The sequence below is a fragment of the Carassius carassius genome, chromosome 33 (assembly GCF_963082965.1).
Source record: "Carassius carassius chromosome 33, fCarCar2.1, whole genome shotgun sequence".
Taxonomy (NCBI): Eukaryota; Metazoa; Chordata; class Actinopteri; order Cypriniformes; family Cyprinidae; genus Carassius; species Carassius carassius.
In genome coordinates, this window is record NC_081787.1 from 21769369 (window position 1) to 21785463 (window position 16095).

General features: G+C 36.1%; 1 protein-coding gene across 1 annotated transcript in view; it reads right to left on the bottom strand.

Annotated features, from left to right (window-relative positions):
- LOC132113970 (eukaryotic peptide chain release factor subunit 1-like) overlaps positions 1-9884 on the bottom strand; it is a 12734-nt gene extending 2850 nt beyond the window's left edge. Inside the window, exons 1-8 of the mRNA XM_059522066.1 lie at positions 9731-9884; positions 9323-9416; positions 6301-6476; positions 4547-4686; positions 4320-4458; positions 2638-2828; positions 2298-2427; positions 216-389 (exon numbers count right to left, since the gene is read on the bottom strand). Of these exons, the coding sequence (XP_059378049.1) occupies positions 216-389; positions 2298-2427; positions 2638-2828; positions 4320-4458; positions 4547-4686; positions 6301-6476; positions 9323-9408 (1036 nt within the window). The 5' untranslated portion in view covers positions 9409-9416; positions 9731-9884. The remainder of the gene's footprint in view (positions 1-215; positions 390-2297; positions 2428-2637; positions 2829-4319; positions 4459-4546; positions 4687-6300; positions 6477-9322; positions 9417-9730) is intronic.
- Positions 9885-16095: the final 6211 nt, after the last annotated feature.

Here is a 16095-nt window from a genome sequence, read left to right on the forward strand (position 1 = left end):
CGCATGATAAATCACATTCGATTAATCGTGCAGCCCTTCAAAAGTGTTCATATCAGATTTTCTGGCATGGTTTAATTAAATTGAATTACTTGAAATTCAAATGTGAATCTTGAAATAGAAATAGTTTCTATTATAATCCAGGAATAATCATATCTTATGTGATTTAATTATTTGAAATGCACTGAAAGTAGACAGTCCTGTGTGTGTCTCTTTACCGTTCTCCGAGCCGTTGACCTCCGCGCCGTGCAATTTCAGGACGTATCTCATAGTCTCCAAGTTTTCATAGACAATGAGAATTTCTGCGGCTCCCATTTCCAGTGCCTTCAGGGTGTCATCCACACCGAAACAATACTTCCCTGTGTCCTGACTGATCTCATCGAAGTATCGCCCTGAGACACAGAACCCCGCCATTAATGTTAGCAACTAGTCAAACATGTTTGCAACCTAAATTGGCTTTTTAGAATTTCTAAAGAAAACAAAGAATCTGGAGAATCGGTCACGTCGATTTTAGGGCTTTTTAAGATGAATACAATATCAAAATAAATGATGTACCTCAGAATTTATTTATTCATTACTTTTACACATTCAATGACAAAAATACAATAAGAAATGTGAAATTACAATTTAATTAGTGCCCTCTATGCAAATAGATTTTAAAATGTAATTTATTAGAGCTGAATTTTCAGCATCTTTACTCCAGCCTGCAGCGTCACATAATCCTTCAGAAATCATTCTAATAGGCTGTATTTTTAATCAAATAAATGTATCCTTGGTGAGCCGAAGCCTCTTCTTTTGATTAGTAGCATACATGCAGTATGTACTGAATTGTGCATCAATACATACAAATTAGGGATCAATCGTTATTGGATTTTCTCCTTAAAAATGATAATTAAGACTTTACTTATAGTATTTAAAGGCGCAGTTCACCCAAAAATAGAATGTTGGTAACCAAACAATTGGCTTCCACTGCAACCCTCTACATCGCGAGTAAATCACTTGCATATGCGACTAAATCTTCACTCTGGCGACTAAATTATGTCTAATATTAGCCAATGGATAATAAATTATCTGATTTTACTTGCCAGTGTGTGAGTTGGAGGCTAAGTATAAGTTTAGCATGGATATATTTTCACTCGCGAACACTCTCTGACTGAGTGCTTCAGAGTTTCACTCTCCGTCAGGCGATCTATGCTTTTTTTCCCAGTTCGTTTCAATGGATGCGCAGCGCATCTGTATTTGATGTACTGTAAACTCTAGTGTGAAGATGCACAAATCGCTGTCGCTTTCTCTCTCACACACACATGCAGAGACAGGGAGAGAAAAAGAGAGAACTGACACACTACATTTAAACAATATTATTTGTTGCATTTTCCCGTCAAAATAACATCGATTCTATGGAAGACTTCAGCTTTTAAGAACAGCTGGGTTTTCCGGTTGTGGGTGGAGTTAATGTGCAAACAGCAATCTCATTGGCTGGCTATTATCATCTCTGATTTCAGCAAATCAGTTCCAGTTCGAGTGAACGCACAAAACGGGATTTATATTCATGAATCCAGCAGCTCATTAATCCTTAGTAATCCTTAGTGTGTTTAATAGTTCTTATTAGTAGAATTCGTATCATTATTATCTTTTATTATCAGTATTTTTTTCCCAATTTTTTTTTTACAGAAACACAATCACCAAAAAGCATCACCACCAGTCCAATTAAAATGTTCAGTTAAAATGACTAATATGCATTCAAACATGGTTATCATTCAAGTTTACTTCTAATTACTAAAGTTCTATTCTTAAACAATACTTGATTATTATAAAGCTTGACTGACTGATGTTAATGGTGTACTTTCAGATATTTAAAAAAACTGCACCATTTTACAAACAGTGTGTGTGTGTGTATATGTGTGTGTGTGTATATATAGAGTCTGGCAAGTAAACTAAAATATTTACTAGCCAATGGCGATTCAATTGCCAAGGTGTCCGTAGAGGGTTACATTGTATGGAAAAAAAAAATAAAAAATACTATGGAATTCAATGGAAACCATAAACGGTTTGGGGACCCACATTCAATAAAATATCTTCTTTAGTGCTCAACAGTAGAAAGAAACTTTTATAAAAATAATTTTCATTTTGGGGTGAACTATCCCTTTAAGGTACTTCAAGAACTTTTTAAGGACTCTTTCGGGGGTTTACACAAGCAGAACTTTAGGTTACAGAATGATTTCTGAATGCAAAATTAGACTCTGCTCTTGTTAGAGATGCATATGATACAGAATTGCATCTTTGTGAGAATTAACATTTACCTATTAATTTTTTCTCCTGTATGAATTTGACGTTGGACAGGACCTCAGCGGACAGTTCGATGGCCTGATTGAAGCCGTTTTCTCCTCCGTAAGAGATGTCGACCAGCTTCAACACTTTCGCCTGTAACCTCTGCAACCAAAGACAACAAACTGATGTTAGAAAGTCAGACTTGAGCCAATCACAAAGAAACCGCAATTTGGTCACTTCCAATGACAAACCATGTAGAGATCAAAATAATTATCTGAATATTTCTACAAATTTCTCTTAACGATGACTATAGAAAGTGAATTGAACTCATCAGAGGCCAACAACTACCAACCAATCCGCTTGTTTTCTTACCGGGTCAAACATGTCTGATTGGCTGAGCTCTGTTTTGAAATCTGCAGATCCGGCCAGCACCAGTCCGGCCACGTTGACCTTATCATTAGATACGTAAAACTGCACAGCCGTCTCTGCCACCTTCCTCACGTAATTATGTCTCTTCTCCATCCGTAACCGAGCGAAACGCAGCGCGGACTGACCTCCTCTTCCTGACAGAGAAAATCATGATTTGTTTAGTCATTTAATTCTTTAAAATAACATTCAAAAAGAAAAGAACAGAAAAGAAAAGTGAAGATGACACTGAATTTTATTTAGCCTTAAATTTCAATAATTATGCATTTATTCGAAAATTAAAAGGGTAATAATTAGAAAGATAGCAAGATTTAAAATGTTTATGCAAGAAGTAAAATATAGTCTCATCTAGTTTAAAATAGCCAAGGCATATTTTTCACTAAATAATCATAAAAAAAGGATAAAAACCAATTTGAAAATACCAATTTAACATAAAAAATGCATTTAATTCTGTAAAATAACATCCTAGAATAGAAAACCAGAGATCTTTAACTTTGAGTAAAGATTAAACTGTTTCCGGACAATATAGTTAAAATAAAATATCCATATTTATGCGTTCATTCAAAAATTAAAAGTAACTATTTGAAGAAATAAAACAAGCTAAAAATGTTTATTCAACAAGTAAAATATACTGGAGTAAAACAACACTGTTACTGTACAAGAAAACACGGCTAGAAATGATCATAAAATGTCTATATTTATGAATTTATTGTAAAATTAAAAGGCTAATAATTATGTTTACCTTTAAAATTAAAAACAATATTTCATTAAATGACAAAGAATAATCCATCATTTTAATTTGTATACACCCATGTTACATAACAATCAGCACCGTTTAACTACAGATCATTTTTATATAATTCAAATGAATGCAGTAATGCAAATGAAGCATACTTACCAAATCTAACACTGATATGCTGCTCTTCACTAAATGACAGACGCTATTAAAATGTCTATGAACTCATACTCACAAGTCTCAAGAGAAGGCTGAATTATGAATCTAAATACTAAGTGCACTGAAAGCATCTTAGTTTTCTATGAGCCCTACACATGCCTATGACATCACATCAAAGTCAAGTGTTTGGCTGTGATTACCAGGGCTGCAGATTAACCATTAGTCGATGAGAAGAGGCTTTTATTAGTCACAGGGAAAAAACAATCCATAGGAAGTAGCGAGGTCACACAGTTCGTGACGGACAGATTATTAACAGCTGGTCTGTGTGGTAATTACAGTACATCAGACATCCAAACGTTCGTTTCGACCTCAAATGTGGCTTATCATCTGAAACATGCAAGTAGAAGCAACATTACATGCCATTTCACTCCAACGTTAACCTAGAAAAGTGTGTGCTATTAACGTATTTGTGCATAGGCTGAATATGCATGACCGTTAACTTGGGAGTCACCGGTGCGAACATTTGCATTTAATTTAAAATACTCTTGTCTTCTTGCTGTTTTTCCCTGATGCATTCATAATCATTACTTCTGCCGGTGTGCTGTGGCAAGATTTATGCGTGTGCTTGAGCACTGATAGGCTATAGGCAATAAAAGGCTTATTAATATTAGTCGATTAATTGCTAAAAATGAACAACTACCAGTCTTTCCTCGAGGGCAGCCCTAGTGATTACCGTGTTTTTTGGGCAGGTCCACAGTGAATTTGTGCAGCACTTCTCTGGTGTTTCCCTGTAGAGTCCCGAACAGAGCTCCATTACCATCAATGACTATGAATCCAAACTTACTGTCGTCTGACAACAACGCCGTCAGAGCCTAGAGAAAGACAGATGATTATACAGCACCTCAAGTATAATGAGCTTTGTGAAACAGTAAGCATGTTTGATCTGGACGGTGATTTTACCTCTGTGTGGAACTTGTTATCACAGAGGTACAGAGAGGTGTTGATGGGTTTGAACGGCTCAAAGTCGATGTTGACTTTCTTCTCTTTGCCTTCGTCTGTCACTATGGTGCCACAGTAAACCACCAGACCGTTATGGGGCACTGCAAATACACACCAAACAAAACAAAATCAATACGGGAGAAAAATCCAACGGTATGTTTGCTACAGTTTGACAATTAACTATAAGAGAAAAATATATTTCTTAATTTCTGCATGTTCTAATGAGTGATATTGTTTCAAATCATGAAACAGGTTTGTGTTCCTGACTTTGATGACAGTTTGCAATGCAGGCTGCAATATTAATATTAGATTTTTTTGTCTTTCAGAAATGCACATTTGACAGTAGTTTGCGTTGACAGTAGTAGCTTGAGTAGGATGCAGAATAAATTTATATTTATTATAAAAATCAGCAACATCTGTAAAAATTGTAACAACCTAATTTTTATCTTTTATTTCGTTTTTATTAAAATTCACCATTAGTCTGAGTAGTGCTAATTCCTTCTGCTTTTGACAGAAACATTATTATAAACGTTATATCGACCATTTATGGAACCCTTCATCTCGTTTTATTCAGGAAAAAACATCGCGATAATTATCGTTATCGTTTTATCGCCTCACTTTAGCCAAAACATAAATTTCATGTTGTGGACGAATACCTTTGGATTACCAAAATATCATGGCACCATTAATTGGTGAGATTTCATACATGACCTACAACAGAATAGATAACTGTCCATTGGTTACTGTGAATTTTCCGTCTATGTGCCATAGATGTCAGCCAATAAGGAAAAATAAGCTACAATTTAAATACACAAACTGGAGCACAAATGGACTGTGCACAATAAGATCAGGATATTTATAAAGTACAAAAATGTATTTTTTTAGGGGCATGACGATTGTATGGCCTACGATCAAAATGAACCTTTTAACATTAATGTTGTTCCAGCTAGCAAAAACTCAATTTGCCTTCTTAGAAACACAATGCTAGGGCCTTTTGCCTTCATAAATCTGTTCTCATATGATCAAATAAATTGACTGTGAGTGGTCAGAAAAACAGGCTTTTGTCTCAAATGGTCATCTTAAAAAATGAAGTTTAGGGGTGTGCGAGATCATGATTTTTGATTGTGGATGATTAAAATGTCTCTGCTTTTACAGAAATATTGTAGTATCATGCACTAGCACACATCCTATCAGCTGCAGTCCTGGCGCCTCCGTCTCGATGTACTGTACAGTGTAACATACATTCATACGAAGGTGGGAAAATTACAGGATGGGAGGACATTTTTGTAAATAAATAAATTAAATAAATCACAGAATTTTCTTTTTTGGCTGAACAATGCTAATGAAACAACAAAACAAAAGAGAAAAATCACTCAATGCTCTTGACTGAAGAACTTTATTACAGTTGTTTTAATAAAAATCAATGTATCATTGGAGTGTATATAGTGTTTTATTTATTACTGTCCCTGAAAAATAAAGCACTGTTAGTTTTATTTGTATATTATGTGTGTTTGTAATGTGCATCTTTGTTCTTATTTTTAATAACAACGATAGAACAATGAGAGTGATTTTTTTTCTTCACCCACTTTGACCTAAGTGTCTGCCATTGTTTTATATATATATATATATTTTTTTTTTTAATGTGATATGATATTTTTGCCATATCAGCAACCCAGAATGCAGGTATGTTTGGTTGTGGAGATGAAGCAGCAAACCTTTATTATAGAGTTTGAGTCTCTGCTGGACTGAAGTAATGGCTCCCAGCACGGAGAGCCGGTTCACTCGACTCTTGATGTTTGACGCTGTACCGAACTCATCCGCCAACATCTTGGCCACTCTGGAGATCTGATCTTTAGGAGGAATGATGAGCGAGATCATGCTGGTCCCATTACTGACACAGAGAGAAACAAACGCCAATGTTATTCATATACATCTATGCATTTGGCAGACGCTTTTATCCAAAGCGACTTACATTGCATTCAAAGTACATCGTTCCCTGGGAATCAAACCCATGAACATTGCTAGTGCCATTATCTACTGGTTAAAAGAGAGGAACTTGTCAAGCTGGAAATATTAAACTGACAAATTATTGTCAATCAAACAAATGACAGAATGAAGAATCCTTTTAAGGCAGCATCCGAACTCAAAAGATGACTGACCTGGAACGCTACATAGTCAGCAATAGTTTCAATATGCATAACACATATCTCACAGAAATACCAGTATTGCTTTTTAATCAATACTTTTCTTCATTAAGTGCTTTATAACTTCGATAGTGTAGACAATTTTTACTGCTAGTACATTTCACAAATAATAAAGAATTGACAAGGATCATAAACATACAATATTTAAGTAAAAATGAAAAGTCAACATTAAATTGGCATTTGCAAACAACTTTTTCTTCTGTAATGTAACATTTCCCAAGGTGAAACAATATCCAATTAGATAACAGGACATGAACTGACAGGATCCTTTAAAATCTTTCATTATTTGAGGGTTTTTTTAATTACTACTTTTCTGTTTTAACAAACCAGGGAACTAAATAGAAGAAATTATTTTAAATTAGAAATTGCATAAATAATTGGGTCAAAGACAAGACGTCCAATTTTGGTGTCTGCATCTAATTAAATTTACAATGGTGATTTTGCATACATAGAAAGCATAATAAATGCTAGTAAAGTGTCGCCTTTAATGATTAAAATAACTTTTGTGATATAATATGCTAAAATGCAAGTGAAATAATGTTCCCCATCATTCAGCCGGTAGGTGAAACCAAGCGATTTCAAATATATTGGCGAAGATTGGTAAAGATTTTAAATGACAACTGATAAGTATTTTGAGACCGCATTTAAATCTTTAAATAGAGATTTTTAATGTCATCTAATTGTCCTAAATATCCCTTACAAGATTTTTTTTGTTACATGATCTATTGATACACTGAATTACATTTTAGTGGGTGCCTTCTGTGAATCATGGTAAAAAAAAAAAAAGTATGATAGTCATTTTTTGTTCAGAAAAAATAAACAGGACACATTCTAAAGTACAAAGAAAGCTGCATTAAACTTTGGTGCTTTTGGTCCTTCACCCAATAACAAAGTAACACAATGAATTAAAGGGTGAACCTGTTAAGTCAAAAGACTGAAATGGTATTTTCTTTGATAATACACTCCAATAATCTTGGTTTTATTTACCATTTTGAAAAATCTGTTTGTTTGCCATCTTGGATAGATTTTTCCCATCACAGTGCATTCTGGGATTGCCTTCTCTATAAGTCAGGGATCAACAAATACACATACAATCCCTTATAATGGTGCCTAGACGGGTAGCTCACTATTTATTAGAACAGAGTCAGAGAGTCACACAGAGGTCAAAGGCCTCATTATTGCCAGTGTATGAAAGTGGCATTTCTAGAGTTCTCGCACACAAACCACTGCTAAAACAGAGACTGACTTCAAACACTGGGTTTACACCGTCCACATGGAGCTGCTAGGAGTTAACAGGGTCACGTTGGTGCCAAAACAAAGAGACAGACCAACACACTCTGGTTTATTTACACACACACACACGTGGCATGAAGGTCAGCGGCACGCGAGCATGAAAACAAAGAGTTTCAGTTTCTGATGTGGGACTTTATGTGTATGTGAGCATTAATTACTCTTATCATGTGCAGTGTGCACACCACTGATCTATATATTCTCTATTATAGATCAGTGCACACACACTGAAGTTACCCTTGAATGAAGGTCTCTATTGTTGTGACGCTCAACATAACTACCTGTCAGAATGAAAGCTCTCTAACACACGGTGGTTTTTCTTCAAACAGACCCATGTACACAAGCTTTACCCTCGATAAAGCGCTCACGGATCCACAATCTCAATCCAGCAAAGCATCTCGGTTTCAAAACCCTCAACAAATTGACGGACAAAAGGTAGGTTGAAGCCTCAAATACAGCAAAAGCTGATCAAGAACAATCACAACTCTGTCCCCGACCAAGACCCTTATCTGAACCAACAATAAATGTACCGTTTAGTGAGTGATTATAGTCATTAAGAGGCACTTTACACACCGGTTTGAAACTCACCGTGATTCAAAACTCAAACACACACACAGAAGGTCTGAAGTGAAGTATCTTACACCTGGCCCTGAGGCTGGAGTAAATAATGCTAAGTGCTGTTTACTAAGGCAGGAAACACCACTACTATTGCTCATACTTAAACGTTAGGGATTAGGAAGAAAACCACTTAAAATTTAACTCTGTGTGTGTCTGTGTGTGTGTGTGCTCGCACACATATCACCCCTTAGCTCAACATATGTATTACATGATATACAAAATGTAGTTTTTTATAAATACAGGTGTTGACGTGTAATAAATGAATCTTTGTGGGGTTTGACACTTCAGCTTTTCAGTTCCCAATCCATTTGTCAACCACTAAACTAACACAGCATTAAAACACGTGAATGCACGCAAAGAAACATTCATTACGTGTTTCTTTCACAGATGCGCGTGTTTACGTAGCTATCTAAACGTGGACATTACACAGACTTCTATTGTTTTTTTTTATATACAGATAGTTATTCACTTTTAACCTAAACCCACCTCTACCACTCATAGAAAACGTTCTGCATTTTTACAATGGCAAAAAAAAAAAAAAAAAAAAACTTTGTTTACTTTATTTTTATATCAGTTTTAGATTTTATTATTATTTTGTTACACACACACACAGATACTCTCTCACCCTCTCGCCGCCTCCAGACTCTTGATGAGTTTCTTGATCTTCCAGATCTCCACGTTTCTGTCCGCCGCGTTAGGATCATCTGCCATCTTTAGTCCTACAACAGCGGAAAGAAACGGCCGTTAAAACCGGGCTCGACCAGCCCCGTGTGCGCGTGCGTGTCCGGCCCGAGCGCGTCCACACTAGCGCCCGGTAATCGGTGACTTGAGGCCCCTCTTCGCTCCCCAAGGCCGCACTAACAAAAAGTACCAAAGTAGCACGGTATTACCCTGATTTCTGACACGTAGCCCGGAGGTGTTATTGTATTCTTCGAGGTACCATCCAAACAGTATGGTACGTCGAAGTACACTAACAGTACCCTCCAGAGCCTGATATAAACCAGTGCGTAACACATTAGTTGAATATAAATACCTGAGTGTCTCTCTCCGATCGGTCGGTCTGTTCCACCCGCGTCACGCTGCCGCCGGTTCCTGCGGATACACGCGGGAGGAGGAGCTCCAGCGATTCACTTCCTAGTTACCTGCCTAGAAACCGTCGGGCGTCACGTGAGTCCAGCGGGCGCTCGACTGAAGCGCATTTAAATCTCAGGATTCACTTAATGGGAACATCAGATATCAAATATATACTGGCAATCCGTCAGCAGCAGGACTGAATAAAGACAGTACACCTGAATAATGACACAAATAAACTTTTATAGAATTGGCAAAAATACAGCGGACAACATCCGGGCCGCACTAAGCCCCGCCCACTTTATATTTGCTTTCCATTCTAGCCGCTTATTCTGTTCCTACAGTAGAAACCACAGATGTGTGTAAACATGTATTAACTGCATATCTGTAGATATACATATGTACAACATCTAAGGTAGAAAAACAGGGTCAATACGTCGTTTTGATTGTCTAAGAGTTGCGCCGGAAAGCGGAAATAAGTATAATGTAACACTGAAAGGGTGCATGGGAAATGTATTTTTTTGAGGTTCAATATCAAAAATGACTGGAGCCTATTTATGTCCTAATATATACATATATATTGCAAATACGTTTTTATTTCATGAAATAGCTAATAATAATAAAAATAAATATTTTGTGTTTTTTTTTTACAAAAAAAAAACAATTCTAATCTAATTAAGAGATGTTTAGAAATGAGATTAACAGAGCAATTTCTGGAGCCTGTTCAACAGGTGTCTTCTGTGTGAAGGCGAACAGTCGGAAAAAATTAAGTCATGTGACTTAAAAACAGCACATCATTGTCTAAGGCCTGCCCTTTTATTTCCCACTTTGCAAGATCATTATTATTTATTTGTTTATTTATTGATTTATTTTCAGAATAACAAGGACATTTGTTTGACAACTCCGTACCATAAAGGGATAATGTAATAACTTGGTTTCAATTTTGCCAGTTGTATGGTTGTATTCGATGTTGAAATGAGGACATGATTTCTCCGTTTGCCGTATGATGGTCTCGTTGTCACCAGCAGAGGGAGACATTGTCTCTCACAAGTCACAACACTGTGATCCCACACTGAGACAAATATGAGACATGTTTGATAGATTTGGAAAAAAATGAAGACTTGATTTATTTGTTTTACAAGACTTTGTCTCTAGGGATTATAGTGGGTTAGAGTGTTAGTGTTTCCTTTACAATCCAGTGCAGTTCATCGGAGCACATTGTGCCTGTGGTCAGTTTAATCACTGAATAAAACATAACATTTTTAGAAAGTCTTACATATTAATAGACACATTTATTTGTCCATATGATGTTTGACGAGTTCATACTATTTTTATTAATTAAACAATAGATAAAACAAGGCATAGCCTACTTATTAACTGACATACAGAGAATGATTGGAGTTCTTTTTACATAAAGAAAATCCCATATTGAATGAATGAATGAATTAATTAATTCTGGCTAAAATCTATTTTAAATGCATGCTAAATATATGTTGCAAACAGTTAAGCTCAATGAAATATGTTTTTTAAATGAATAATTTATTTTGACCTTCATATACCAAAACATATTTAAAAATGTATTCCAGGGACAAGACAATACATTTCCAATCTTACACTAGCATACATTAAGGCTGTGTTACAAGATGTGTGTTACAAATGTGTTACAAGATGACAATAAATTATGTGACATGTATAAATGTACTTTCTTGGGTTAAAACCTATGGAGGGCAAAATAACCTTTAAAAATATGCTTTTAAAAATATATCAGCATTTTTAAAATATATATTTAAAAACATTATTTAAAAAACCTCCCAAATATGTTTATATTGGTAGAAAATACTTTAATTTTAGTATTTTTTTAATTTATTTGTTTTGCTTTTTTTTTTACATTATGAAATACATTTAAAAAATGTATTAGAAAATATATTTTTGCTAGGCTTTCCTGGCTAACCAACATTGAATGCTTAAATGTGTTTTATGGGAACATTCTGGGAGAACATAAATTGTTAGCTGGGTATGTGTTCACACAATTCACACTCCAACTGGAACAACTGAAATTACTTTATAGACATTTTGCATGTTTATATTAAGTGTCTGTGCATGCTAACACACACTCAAGGCTGCTTCCCTTATGCAGGCGATGGAAATCTCAGCTGTGATAACAGCGATTTAAGGACAATAATCCCAGTCATTCTCGGCTCAAACACCTTTGAACACCCTGAGACTGAAGCGCATACTCTCAGGCGCTGATGTTCAGGTTATTTTGGGAAGGCTGGATGTGTTTGGTGGAGGGTGTGAGGACGTTTGCTCCCGGTGAGAGTCAGGTCAGCGTTTACGAGCGCAGAGACTGCAGCAGTTATCAGAGGAGGCAGATGGTCATTACACCGCAGGTCCTCGCGCTCAGAACACCGGAGAGCCTGGTGCATCAACACACCAATTATTACACTACATTTCTAATTTCAATATGCAAGGCTTCCAGTCTCACTCGCTTCCAGTTATTTACACTGTACAAAATATATTGTTATGCTGCTTGGTACTGTATGAAGATTATAAATTAGAATTGTAACATTTACAACATATGTGACAACTTGCCCCAAACTGACATTTAGATTGTAGTACAGAATTCAGAAAAAGCAGTGAGAGTTCTTCTAAATGAACACAGCTGTTTGATGATACTTGTTGGTTACCATCGTAACTGTACATATTGGGTTCAGAAAAAGTTCAGAAAAACTACAGTAAATCTATTTCTGAGCAGATCTATAATAATCATCTTCAGAGTTGCGGCCAAAAGATGGCTGCCTCGCTACATCACTAACAGGAAGTGCACCATCTTTCTTTCTGCAGGTGTGTTTTTCTGATATGGTTCTGTTCAGGTTCTGGTAGAAATATATTTCTGCATCATTTTCATTCCAGACAGAACAGATCTGGAATCAGAAGCACAACCAACAATCTAGCATCATGTCGAAAATTGTATATATATATATATATATATATATATTAGTTTTAGTTATTTTAGTACATCAAGTTAAACTAAATGACAATGAAAAATGTTGCCTTGGCAAATACAACCCGAATTCCGGAAAAGTTGGGACGTTTTTTAAATTTTAATAAAATGAAAACTAAAGGAATTTCAAATCACATGAGCCAATATTTTATTCACAATAGAACATAGATAACATAGCAAATGTTTAAACTGAGAAATTTTACACTTTTATTCACTTAATTAGCTCATTTAAAATGTAATGCCTGCTACAGGTCTCAAAGTTGGCACGGGGGCAACAAATGGCTAAAAAAGCAAGCAGTTTTGAAAAGATTCAGCTGGGAGAACATCTAGTGATTAATTAAGTTAATTGATATCAGGTAACATGATTAGCTATAAAAGCTTTGTCTTAGAGAAGCAGAGTCTCTCAGAAGTAAAGATGGGCAGAGGCTCTCCAATCTGTGAAAGACTGTGTAAAAAAATTGTGGAAAACTTTAAAAACAATGTTCCTCAACGTCAAATTGCAAAGGCTTTGCAAATCTCATCATCTACAGTGCATAACATCATCAAAAGATTCAGAGAAACTTGAGAAATCTCTGTGCGTAAGGGACAAGGCCGGAGACCTTTATTGGATGCCCGTGGTCTTCGGGCTCTCAGACGACACTGCATCACTCATCGGCATGATTGTGTCAATGACATTACTAAATGGGCCCAGGAATACTTTCAGAAACCACTGTCGTAAACACAATCCGCCGTGCCATCAGCAGATGCCAACTAAAGCTCTATCATGCAAAAAGGAAGCCATATGTGAACATGGTCCAGAAGCGCCGTCGTGTCCTGTGGGCCAAGGCTCATTTAAAACGGACTATTTCAAAGTGGAATAGTGTTTTATGGTCAGACGAGTCCAAATTTGACATTCTTGTTGGAAATCACGGACGCCGTGTCCTCCGGGCTAAAGAGGAGGGAGACCTTCCAGCATGTTATCAGCGTTCAGTTCAAAAGCCAGCATCTCTGATGGTATGGGGGTGCATAAGTGCATACGGTATGGGCAGCTTGCATGTTTTGGAAGGCTCTGTGAATGCTGAAAGGTATATAAAGGTTTTAGAGCAACATATGCTTCCCTCCAAACAATGTCTATTTCGGGGAAGGCCTTGTTTATTTCAGCAGGACAATGCAAAACCACATACTGCAGCTATAACAACAGCATGGCTTCGTCGTAGAAGAGTCCGGGTGCTAACCTGGCCTGCCTGCAGTCCAGATCTTTCACCTATAGAGAACATTTGGCGCATCATTAAACGAAAAATACGTCAAAGACGACCACGAACTCTTCAGCAGCTGGAAATCTATATAAGACAAGAATGGGACCAAATTCCAACAGCAAAACTCCAGCAACTCATAGCCTCAATGCCCAGACGTCTTCAAACTGTTTTGAAAAGAAAAGGAGATGCTACACCATGGTAAACATGCCCCGTCCCAACTATTTTGAGACCTGTAGCAGAAATCAAAATTGAAATGAGCTCATTTTGTGCATAAAATTGTAAACTTTCTCAGTTTAAACATTTGCTACGTTATCTATGTTCTATTGTGAATAAAATATTGGCTCATGTGATTTGAAAGTCTTTTAGTTTTCATTTTATTAACATTTAAAAAACGTCCCAACTTTTCCGGAATTCGGGTTGTAGCTGATTTATTATTTTTATTTTATTATTAATTAATTCAATATTTTACTTATACAGTTAAAGTATAAAGTTAAAGTTTTTTTCGAGTAATAAAAGATTTTAGATTTAGTCAACTATAATAACCATGTGTGAGTCTTAGATGTGTTTAGTCCAGATCTGGTAATCTTTTAAAAAGTACTTAAAAACAGATAATGATAAAATACATGTTCAAGTACATGTTCAAACAGATAATGATGTGAATACATCTCTGCTATGAACACGCTTGTAATTCCCAAGTTTTAATTAAATTATTATACGTTTATAAATAATAATCTTTAATAAAACCTAAAAACAATCGTGAAACAATCGCCGGAATTTTGTATATAGGAATTTTTGTTTTCACAGTTACAAGCAGTTAACTAGTTACACAGTTACAAGTATCAGATCACTTAAAATACTAGAAATATTAATGATGTTTGACTTCAGTCAAATATCAACACACTGTTTCTCTATCGCATCATTTTCACCAGCGTTGAATCTAGACGCAGTGTTCACGGGACAAATCCCAAACTAAACAGCAGAATTAAGACGGCCGTTAGCTGGATAAACTCACCATAAAGCGTCTTTGAGACAAACATAATTATAAATGCAATTTTCAGATCTCTCCCCAAATGATTCAAGCCGGAGCAGGTCTAATCTGGTTTGCACTTCCTGCATTATTTCATTGGATTTTATGGGGTAATTTTAGAGGCCTTTTGGGCTTGCACTTGTCCAAGTCAGAAACTCTGGCCAATAGATTTGTTCCAAATGGAAAAGCTTGGTACCAGATGACTCAGAGAGGAATGACAGATCGTTGCGCTGGAGAAGTAAGCACTTTCAGGCCCTGCCAGGATCTCCTTGCAGAGAGGATGCTGGGTAATGGGCAGGATTTGTGCTTCAGGTATGCAAATGTGTTTCAAACACAGATGACCTCCTTTAGTCATGTCAATTTGCACAAAAAATCCCATGATACAGCATTTTCGGTGACATGGCAGTTTTTTTTTTCGCTTATGCAAACGGTTCCTCAGACATCTCAGATATCAGTCTGAATGTCACACACCAGCCGTCAACATGACAAGATCAAATGGAGACTAATAGCTGCCGTCTGCAGAGGAACTGATGCGATTATTTGTCAACAACAGTGTGTCTCTTCACTGGCACTAATTGATCAGACGTGATTTCCCATCATTCCTTTAGGAAAAACTCGTGTCTTCAGCGCTGTCATGGTTATGCTTCAGGGTTAAGGTCAAAGGTCACATTTATTTCTGTAGCACCTTATTCAATACAGAATGTTTTAAAGATTCATTTTTAGCTGTAAAGCTGCTCTGCTGGAGTCATTATTCATCTCATCTCAATCAAGTCATTGTTTTGTACTGTAAAAGTTCTGAAGAAGTTTCAGAAAATATAAATATTCATATTTATTAATTAATTACACAAATGCATATTATAATATGCACTCATGAGTTTCTTACAATAAGACCAGGAACATGATTTAAGAATGTAAACAGAATCAATTATTTGAATTCTGTTGACCTTGGTCATATGTCAGAGGTCAAGGTTAAAGGTCAGATTGAGTACTGTGATTTAAGGTTAACATTCGTTTTGGTTGCATATGTGTGTGAAAAGACCCAACAGAAGTTAGCAGTAAAA